The sequence below is a fragment of the Bos taurus genome, chromosome 19 (assembly GCF_002263795.3).
Source record: "Bos taurus isolate L1 Dominette 01449 registration number 42190680 breed Hereford chromosome 19, ARS-UCD2.0, whole genome shotgun sequence".
NCBI classification, from domain to species: Eukaryota; Metazoa; Chordata; class Mammalia; order Artiodactyla; family Bovidae; genus Bos; species Bos taurus.
Window position 1 is genome coordinate 37,033,299 of NC_037346.1, and position 10,267 is coordinate 37,043,565.

The 10,267-nt window shown below is 58.8% G+C and overlaps 1 protein-coding gene across 2 annotated transcripts; it reads right to left on the minus strand.

The window, feature by feature from the left end:
- Window positions 1-4,105: 4,105 nt before the first annotated feature.
- NXPH3 (neurexophilin 3) lies at window positions 4,106-9,760 on the minus strand. 2 transcript variants are annotated; one of them, NM_001192824.2, is made up of 2 exons: window positions 8,282-8,512; window positions 4,106-5,850 (listed from the first exon to the last, which is right to left on the minus strand). In NM_001192824.2, the coding sequence occupies exons 1-2, from the start codon at window positions 8,333-8,335 to the stop codon at window positions 5,146-5,148; spliced, it is 759 nt and encodes a 252-aa protein (NP_001179753.1). In that variant the 5' UTR covers window positions 8,336-8,512; the 3' UTR covers window positions 4,106-5,145. The 2 variants fall into 2 exon arrangements, with proteins under 2 accessions (NP_001179753.1, XP_024836143.1); XM_024980375.2 differs by lacking the exon at window positions 8,282-8,512 and adding an exon at window positions 9,363-9,760 and having other exon boundaries at window positions 4,111-5,850.
- Between the last annotated feature and the right edge of the window lie 507 nt (window positions 9,761-10,267).

Genomic DNA, 10,267 nt, shown 5'->3' on the forward strand with positions numbered 1-10,267 from the left:
TTTTCTCTAGTTGTGGTGAGCAGGGGCGCCTCTCTAGCTGCAGTGAGTGGGCTCTAGGCACGCAGGCTTCAGCAGTTGCAGCACATGGGCTCTAGAGCACAGGCTCAGTAGCTTAGTTGCTCTGCTCTGTGGCATGTGGGATCTTCCTGGACCAGGGATCGAACCTGTGTCTCCTGCATTGATGGGCAGAGTCTCTAGCTCTGAGCCATTAGAGAAGCCCCTGATATGATATTTCTATTCCACAAAATTTTCAGGAATCAGCATCTTCTTCCAGCTCATTGGTCTGCCACTTCTAGGGTATGGCTCTTATCCCTCTTAGTCTAAGATGACAGAGTTTCAGCAATCACATATATATTCCAGGCAGCAGGATGAAATAAAGAAGAAGGGGCAAAGCCTTAAGATTTTTGGAAGTTGCCAAATAACTGGCTTACATGTCATGTGCTAGATCTAAGTCACATGGCCACATCTAGGTGCAAGAGAGGCAGTGAAATGAAGTTGTTGTTGTTGTTTTTTCAGGCCTCCAACTGCCCAGGTAAAAATGGAGAATTCTATTACTATTAATATGTAGACAGGGGAAATAGATATTAGTGGTCTCTGCCACATGCATTATGGGTACCCAAGTCTCCTACCTCCAGCCTGGGACCTTTTCACATCTCCACACTAGGAGTAAGCCTGAAGTGAACACAAACCCATATCCAGAAACAAACAGGAGAAAGTGACATTTGTTGAGCAACTCATTTAGTCTTCCCAACAATGTCCCAAGGAAGGTAGACCCCTAGATATTCACATAAGGAGGCTCTGGGAGATTGTGTCGTTTGTCCAGGGCACCCAGCTAGCAAATTATAGACTCAGAAGTGGGGTCCAGATACATCTTTCTGCAACTGTCATGTTGGCAGTTCATTGGTAGCCTCTGTGGTTCAGGAGGAGCTAGTTTGTTCCCTTGGGACCATCTAGCCAAGTGGCTCTGAGATGAACTGGGAGGCTTTGAATGAGACACCTTGGCTTGGATTGTTATCAGGTCAGCCTTTGAGTTTGGCAGACCAACAGGAAACCAGGCTCCTGTGGAACCAGAACCAAGCGCCCAGCTGAGTGCCAGTCTCCTGTGGCATTGTGCCTTGGAAATTGTGGCAGCTGCCTCTCCAGGACTTTGGTATAATGGGCACTTGGCTCCAACTAGCGGGGCTAGTGGTCCCTCTCCTCACCCATCACCCAGCCCCTGGTTTTCCTGGTGGTACCAGAGGACTCAGAGCCTTTGGAAGTAACATTTCTCTCTCCTATTCCCAACCTTGACACTGGATCACTTCCCAGCACAGAGCAACTGGTTCACTGTGTCTCCCACAACCCCCTACACATACCCCCTTGATAATCCAGAACTTGGTCACTCCACCCCCAAACATACCTTTCCCCAGATTCCCTACCCACCTACCACCTCATTCATCTCTGAGCAATGGGCCTCACCACAGAAGTCTGCCATATGCAAGGTCACCAGCATTCCTGCCAAGGATGGGAAAGAGGGTGACTCAGTTCCTGCTTGCTCATCCCTGGGAAGAGGGTAAGGAGGAAGGGTGGAGAGAGGAGGGAGGGGGGACCCAGGCACCCATTTGCTTTTGCCTTAAGCTTCACCAAAAGGACGACTCACCATCACTGCCAGTTGACATATATTCCCTCTTATTAGCTTCACAGACCACTGGGAAGGTTCACCCCATTAGAGATGGGGATGCTGAGGCCCAGGAGGGGTTGCTTGCCCAGATGTGCACCAGGATGAGGGCAGAGGCCACCTTCAGCTGTTCCAATACTTAAAAAAGAACAAGCTTTCCCTGCTGCATTGATACTGCATTTCTTGCTCTCAGAGAGACTCCAGTCTGATGAGGGAGGCACAAATCCTGGCGTCAGAAGCTCTTCAGTCTGACCTGGGAGGTACAGACCCTGGCCCCAGGGGCTCCCCAGGCTGGTGGGGATTTACAAGTCATGTCCCCAAAAAGCCCCCAGTCTGGAGGGCTTGTCCCAGAGGCTCCACTCAAATGGAGGCGATAAGGCCCCTGCCTTTGGCCAGCTCCCCAGCCAAGTTGAGCAGATTGGAGAGCAGGGCCGCAAGAAGAGCAGGCAGCGGCGGCAGGGTGTAGGCAAAGATAGGCACCTGGAGCTTCTCTCTGGGACAGGAGACCGGTTTGTTCCTGAAGAGTTTGCTCTCCTGTGAGTTTTGAATGGCATGAGTGGTCCAAGCACTTGCTGGGAACTGGGGGTCCATCTCATCTCCTTGGCAGATGCCCTAGGCATTGCTCATCAAGGGGGCAAAGGTTGGCACCTTCATAGCCAGATGCTTAGTGTCCTACCCTTTGTGGGGATTGGGGGAGCGGGGGCAGAAGTATCTGGTGATAGCAAGATCAGTAGGGCGCAAGGACTATTTCAAAAGAATTATGATTCGGGAGGAAATTTGTTAGCAAGATCTTAACTGAGAGGAGCCGCTGGTTACTGGGAAGGTGGAAAAGGAGGGATGAGGCAGCAGAGTGTGCGCACGGGTGAAATGAAGTTATTAAAATGAACCCACCCCCTGTGCAGGCGGAATGTGTGCCAGGCAGGCCAGCCCTCCAGCTGTCGGCAGCATCTGGCTCTCCTCAGGAGGAGAGGAGCTGAAGGGGTTGGGTCAGAGTGCCCCTGGCCCTGCTGACAGTTCAGCCAGGCTAGATGGGGAAGGAGCCCAGCACAGCCACAGGGCTGAGGGAGCTGCTCAGGGTCGGTGTCCATTGTGAATCCACAGGTGGGACAATGCAGCAGAATCCAGCAAGCCCAGACCCCCAAGGGCAAGGCCAGGCCCCTGTCCCCAGGGTGGGAAGGGAGTGGGAGGCATGGAGGAGCTCTCAAATCTCTGCTGAGGAGAGATGCCCTGGGAAGCACAGTGTGGCGGGTGGGTGGGGAAGAGGCTGGGATGGGAGCATGGGCTCCAGTCACTTGCCCTTCCTGGGTCACTTCCTACAACCTGGGGTGACAGCAACGTGGCTTCTATGGCCCCACGAGCTCTGTCTGTGCTGTGAGGGCATAGTCTGTGCTGTGTGCTGCTGGGCAAGGGAGATAGGCTGGGGATGGCCAGAGCACCCTAAGACTCTCCTCACTCTGGCGACCTGGCCGCAAGGGATGCAGGAGGCCTGCGTGCCGCCCTCCCAGGAGAGCAGACCTTGAGTGGCCTCCAGAGAGGGCACCACGATCTTGGCTCCTGCCTTCCCCTCATGGAGCCCCAAAGGGCCCAGCTGACTCCCAGATGAGGTGACCTGCTGTGGGCCGGAGCACAGGGATGGCTGCTTCCAAGCCCCTACGGTCCTCCCTCCCACCCCGGCCTGTTCCTCCCCAAGTGTGTTAGACTGAAAACCCAATACCCCTGATTCTCTGATGGGACCCTTCCCAGGAGACTTCTGCAGGAGGAGCCGCTGGAAATCACAACTAGGATAGAGCCTTGGCAGTGTCTCCTCGTCTCAGGGAGCCAGAGCCAGAAAGGGACTCAGAGGACATGTGTGCGGCCCTCAAAGTGTGGTCCCTGGGCCGGAAGCATCAGTGTCTACCTGGGCATTCGCTACTCGTTAGAAAGGCAAATCCTGAGGCTGCACTCCAGACCTGCTGAATTAGAAACTCTGGGGTAGAACTCAGAAGTCTGTGCTTTAACAACCCTCTTGGTTCAGAAGCCCACCCACATTTGAGAACCTCTGGGCTGGGCAAGCTCCTCATTTTATAAAGAATGAGAAGAGAACCAGAGGACAGTGGACTTACCCAAAGCCACAGAGCAAATATTGACAGAACATTGGTACCCCAGTGGGCCCACCCAAACGGCGACCCGGGAAGGTGACCAGGATCACCCACCCTGTGTGGCCCACCTGCCTGCTAGTTCTTCCTTCCCAGGTGCTTGGCAAACGCCAGGCCCACCCAGCATCTGCCCAGCTTCCGGGGCTAGGCAGGGGCGGGGAGGGAATCCCTGGAGCATCAGCTCCAGCAGCTGTTGGAGCCCCGCAGCTCTGGCCTCAGGAAATGTCCTGCTGTCATCTGAGAGACGCCGGCCAGACCCTGGGCACCCGGGGCCCTCCCCCCACCCCCTGTCCCCAACAACTCAGAGTCCGATATCCAGGAAAGCTTTATTCCCTGCTCAGTGAACAAGAGTCTGCACACACAAGTTGACCATCAGGTGATTTCACAAACCCCACCCCCCACCCCCACCCCCACAGACAGACACTACGGGACACGTCCAGCACACCCACCACAGTGTGGCCTCGCCAGCCCCGAGCGGGCCACGAGGGAGGCAGCATCTTTATCCAGGCGGGCCCTGGGCTGATGGGCGAGGCTGGCTGTGGAAGGGTCACTTGCTGGATAAGGTCACTCCCAGAGGAGCCAGCAGGGGCAGGACGGGGGAGGAACACGTGGCTCACGGGTGGCTTCCACCTGTGGCCTTGGTGCCGGGAGAATCGCAATCGTCCTTGTCTTACGGACAGAGGGGTACTTCAGCTCGAGGGTGGGGTGGGGAGGAATGGCAAGAGAAGCGATTTTGGAAAGGGGAGGCCTGGCTAGGAGCAGGTTCCCTCTCTGCCAAAACATCAAAGACTCCAAGGGTCACCACTTCCGCCTCAAGCCGAGCTCAGACCATAGTCCAGGATGAGGGCTCAGGGCTGCCCCCTGGGTGGGGCTGGAGAGTTCCTGCTGCTGGCTGCCAGGACGCCCCAGCTCAACCATCCTGCATTGCTCACTCGGACCACATTGATGAAATAATCTCCTCATTGCTCTTCTTTCTCAGGATGGCAAGGAGGGAGCCAAGATTTCAGGCTCCTCTCAGTAACTATTGGTCTGTCTGCCCCAGGGGCTTCCTGGACCTGGCATCTTTCTGTCGCTCAGTGGGGAAGCCCTGTGAGGCCACCCAGAGAACCCACTTCTCGGCCAGTGCTCCTGTGTCCTGCTCGCTCCACAGCCTCAGGGTGGGGCCAGCACCTACGACCCCTTCCCCACCACCTGAGACCCGGTTCTGGCCACATTTGGCCTCTCCTCCTCTCCACCCTGGAGCTCCCTGCCTGAGGCCCCTTCCCTTCCCTGCCCAGTATCCAGACAGATGGCTTCCTGTGTGGGCAGGCCTGTCCTTCCAGCCCTGGCCTGCCCTTTGTGGCCTGCCCAGGGTCACCCAGAGGGGTAGTAGGGAGTATCACTGTGGTAGTTGTAATCCGGGCACACCTTCTGGACTAGCCTGTAGTCCGTGCTGTAGAAGGCGATGTAGACGCAGACGACTTTGAAGGGCTGGGAGCAGCTCCAGGTGGCCGAGCTCTGAGCATGGTCTCGGGAGCAGGTCTTGGCTGGGTCGTGGGTGCAGAGCGAAATCCGGCGGCCCCGTTCCACCTTCTCCCACTCCATCCGGCAGTTGAAGATTTTGGAAGCCTTGGCTTCAATGAAGATCTGCTGCTCCTGGTGGAACTCTACAGCTTTACTGGGGGGCACAAGGCTGATGGAGATATTGCCCTGGCCTGTGGCATTGTGTCGGAAGTGGACACTGAAGGTCCCGTTGCCGTGGTCCACGATCTTCCCCGTGACCAGCAGGTTCAGGGCTACCGTCTTGATGTTGGAGTAGAAATCACCCCAGCCAAAGATTTTCTTCACTTTGGCTGATGGCGGGGGGCTGTGGTTTGGGCGACTGGGGGGCTGCCCAAGGACCCCCCATGCCTCCCCAGGTGGAGCCAGCAGTCCTAGGAGAGTAGAGTTGGCCATGTGGCGGGATTTAGGGGACATGTGGCCCCGCTTTCGAGGCATCCGGGGCCGGGTCTGGCTCTCAGAGTCATCATGCTCAGGGTCCTCTGAGCCTGGCGGACCGTCATCCTGGCCGCAGATGACCTGCGGAGGGAGTTGGGAGGAGGGTGAGCACCTGGGTCTTCCTTCTGAGGACTCAGGAATTCCGGTCCACCACTCCCTACCACCAGCACCATCTCTCTGCCCCTCCCTTCCACTCTGACTTGGGGCCGAGGGGCCCCGGCACATCGCTCACTTACACTGGGGGTTGGGTGTGCATTCTGGCCTGTGTCATGGTTCCATCTCATGTTCTGACACTCAGGTCACCCCTAGCTCCTCTCGCCACTGTGCTGCCTCTGGCCACTATTCAAAGTCTGGAAGGATGGTGGAGAATTCTCTCCAGGGACCAAGGATGCAGAGGTACACAGCTTCTACTCTTAAGAGAGCTCCAAGTCTGATGGGGGAGGCCCAGCTCCTGATCTCGGGAGAGCTTTCATCAGACCGCAGAAGTACACCCCTCTGTTGACAGAGCAGTTGTCGTCTAGGAGAGATACAGCCTCTGCCTCTGTGATATTCCCAGGCTAACGGGGGCGGTACACTGTCTGCCTTCAAAGAGCCCCAAGTCAGGTAGGGTGCTCCATCTCTCTGCTGAGAGAGCCCCTCGTTTGACAGGGGAGGTACAGCCCTTGCCTTTGGGAACTTTCTAGTCTGTTGAATGAGACACCATTCCTACACTGGGAGAGTTTCTACCCTCAGAGGCAAAAAAAACCAACAGATGATGGAAAAGAAAACAGAACCCAGTGAAGTTCTCTCTCAAGTACAAATGCGGTTTAGGTTTTAATGGGAGGATTTGAGGGAGACCTGGGTGAGTTCCATAACCAGGATGACCAAACTCCACTGATGATAACATGCCAGGATACGACATACTAGGAAGGAGATCTTATTCCCATTTCATAGATGGGGACACCTGACTCACAGTTTACATCACTTTCTAGTCCTTCATCACTAAGTCCTTCAGGGCCAGTCCTCCTAATCCACCATACTCCCAGGCTCTCGGACCAGATGGGTCCTTCTTCGGGAGTTTTATCCAAACCCTACCCTCATCTGGGATCTCTGGAAAGCTCTGCGGAGGCTCGGTTGCCTCTGTTGCATCCACTCTACTGACAGGCAACATCTGGGGAGGCTTCTTGAAGGAGCTGTGGGGAGGGCCAGCAGGACAGCCTGACAAGCTCAAACACAGGACAGCTCAGGAGGGCACCGGGGAATGGACCAGGTTCCCTGAGGACAGCTGCCTGGCGTGGGTATGCTCAGCTTTTCAAGAAAGGCCCTCTGTGTCTCATAACCAGCACCAGGTGTACCAGCTCACAGCTGGGCAGCATCTGGATTTGCTGGGACCTGGGATAAGGATGTGGAATGCCTGAGGCTGTCATACGCACGGCTACAAAGGGGTTCGGGGTCTTCATATCCCCTGTTCTGGCCTTGGTCATGTCTGTGGTTGTGCGCGGTGTCCCTGCCTGCCAGGACCCAAGGGTGGGGCAGAGGGACAGCAGGAGGGGAGGGCCGCGGGGCTGGGGTCAAGGCAGAAGACGTGCGCGTGTACTTAACCCTGAGGGGGCGGGGGGGGGGGGGGCGGGGGGGGCGGGGGGGGGCGGGGGGCGGGGGGGGGTCACAGCTAAATGGCTGGAGGATGAAGAGAAGGGCCCTAGGGGGAGATGTGACAAGGGAAGGGTTCTTCCACACAATGGCAAAGGGGATTATTGTTTTGAGAAGACCCAGATGTGGGTCTGAGGCTTCTCCACGACAGGATTGGTAGGTGGCGGTCGGTCGGAGGGGATTCGCGCCCTGAGCTGGGGTCTGGTGTGGATTCCCCGCGTCCTGGGCCGCCAGGAAGGCGCGAGCGAGCGCACGGGGAGCGGGCTTCGGGCGCTCCGCTCAGCTGCCGCGAGCGCCCGGGGCGGGAGCCGCCTGCCCTGGTCCTGTGGGGCTCGGGCTGCGCGCAGCCGGGAGAGGAGAGGAAAACAACAGGCGAGGAGGGAGGGAGCGGGAGGGAAGGCGGGAGCGAGGGACGCGGGGGCCACCCCCCGCCTGGGCCAGCTAGTGCGCTGGGGGCCCCAGAACACGGGGCCCTCCGGGTCCCTCCGCGTCCCCGAGGTCACGGAAGAGCCCATACCCTCTACCCTGGCAGGTCATCAGCTCCACAGCCACCCTCCACCACCCTTCCGCACGGCCCGGGGCCCGGGAAGAGGTCGAGTGACCCTTGGCGACGTCTGCGGGCATTTTCCCTCGTGCCCGTCGCACCTCCCGCCACCAGCGGCCGAGTAGGTGGGCCAGCCCAGCACCCTCTCCCCGCCCCTATTAACCCTTCCCGTACAGTCTCCGGCCTCGGACCCGCCCTCTCCCCCAGCCTCGAGGCTTCTCCTCCATCCCCGGGATGCTGGGGGGAAGGGAGAAAGTTTTCGGGCTCGGAAGCTTCCCGCGCTCTCCCCCAGTCCTCCCGGCCCCCGCCCCTCCGCGCCGCTCCCCGCGGATCACTCACCAGATAGAGGCTGCCCTGCACTAGGAACACGAAGCAGCAGCGAGTCAGTTGCATCTTCCTCCTTTGCTCTCGTGCCCCTTCCTCGCGTCTGTTCCCTTCAGGGTCCCAGGCCCTTCCTCACCCCTGCCCGCTCTTTCAGGCGCGCCGTCCCATGCTCCAGTCCCCCGGCCCCTGGCGGCCCTCCGCGCGGCCAGCCGCCCAGGACCGACCCCGCCCGCTTCGGTCCAGCTGTGCAGTCGCCGCCCCCTCCCCTGGTCCAGCTGCGCGCGGCGCGGCCCCCTCTCGCCGCGACCAGATGTGCGCCCCGACCGCCTCGAAGGGCCCCAGCTGCGCGGTGGCTCCGCGGCTCCAGATATGCCCCCTCGGTTCCAGCGGCGTCGCTCTCGCCCAGATGTGTTGGGGACCCGCGCGCGCGCTCGCCCCAGAGCTAATTCCCCAGGCCAGATGGCCCCTCCCGCCCCGTCGCGGCGCGCCCCCTGGCGGACGCCCCTGGCCGCGCCAAGCCCCGCCGCCGCTACCCGCGCTGCCTCCCGCCAGACTGGAGCGCTCCTGGCGCCCAGGCGGCTCCCGCTTCCTCGTCCCTCCCACCACCGGCGGCGGCGGCGGCGGCGGCAGGTACTGTGAGCCCAGCCGGTACCTCCGGAGTTAACTCCTCCCCTGCCGGCCCGCAACCCGGGGATTTAGGACGCAGGGGGCAGGATTTGGGGGCGGAGTTTACTCCGCGAGGCAGGGTGGTGACCTCGGGGATAGGGACCCTACTAATTCCAACCCTGAGCAGGGCCCCTGTTCCTGGTAAGGAGCACTGAGAATCTGCTGCCCTGCCCTGAACCCCAAGAGACCTGGAATTTGAAAAGATTATTTTTCCCAAACCCCATTACAAGAGAGCCAGAAAAGAAGGTCTTCCTTATTGTAACCTGACTCCACAGCCCAAAGTCCACTTCTGTCTGCAGGACTTGCTTTTGTGCTGGGGGAAGTTCTTCTGGGTGTCTAGCCTGTACTCCTTTGGTTATAATATCAATTCCTATCCTCTTCTGCTTTACTCAGAGGGGCTGGGATAACCCTCCCCACCTCCCCCCAGTACCTCTCAGTCCAGTCGCTGCGACAGGAAACTTGACTGGAGTCTTGGGATGAAAAGGCAGCTAGGGGCCAGGCTGGATATCTGGGGCTGTGGTCAGGGGTAAGCCTCCTGAGAAGCTGAGACGTGAGGTGAGCAAGTCCCCTGGAGGCTGTACCTCCATTCTTCACTCTGTCCTTCCTGTGATCCAGGGAGTCACAGGCTGGGATGTGGGGCTCCTATGCCAGCAGGGTCTCTGTCTCAGGTTTCTGCAAACCTCCAGGGCAAGAAGGAAGAAAAAGACTCTCATTCGAGATTGCAAAGTGGGGCCCATCCCCCATTGCCCCACATCTCCACGTTGTCTTCCTGGAATTGCAGGGCCCCTTTAGTCCTTAGAAAAACCAAAGGTCAAGTCCCAGCACCCAGCACTTCTCAGAGGCTGTGAGGCTGAGGAGGTACCCCAGCATTTGGAGTGGCCCCAGCCTGGGCTCGGCCCATGGGGCAGGGTGGGTGGGCACTCTGCTGTGGCCCTCGAGGCCCAGCTTGGTCTCTGGCTGCAGCCCCCAGCACGCACCCAGCCTCCTCCCCCACCATCTGCCAGGCGGGTGCATGGGGAATGCAGATGAATCTTAATATCAGCCTGGGCCAAGTGCGATGAGGGAGACAGATTCTGCAGAACCCAGACAGCGTCACGGGGCCCCCTGCATTCCCCAGGCACCCTGGGCAGTACAGGAGACAGCAGCCCTTCTCTGGTGGTGCTAGGGGGTGTGCATGTCTAATCAAAGACCACCCCCCACCCCACCAAAGCCAGGGGAAGAAGGAACAGATAAATCTTTGTCTGGCCTCTGAGCCTCTGGTCCGGCTGGAAGGAAGAAGCTGTCGGCCTGAGCGTGGGCAGCTGGTTCCGGCGCTCAGCCAGGCAGAGGCGTAGC

Excerpts from the sequence above, each read along its gene's own strand:
- NXPH3 (NM_001192824.2), bottom strand. The coding sequence starts at position 8,335 with ATGCAACTGACTCGCTGCTGCTTCGTGTTCCTAGTGCAGGGCAGCCTC. Across the intron at positions 5,851-8,281 it reads TGCAGGGCAGCCTCTATCTG|GTCATCTGCGGCCAGGATGA; the intron begins GTGAGTGATCCG and ends CTCCCTCCGCAG.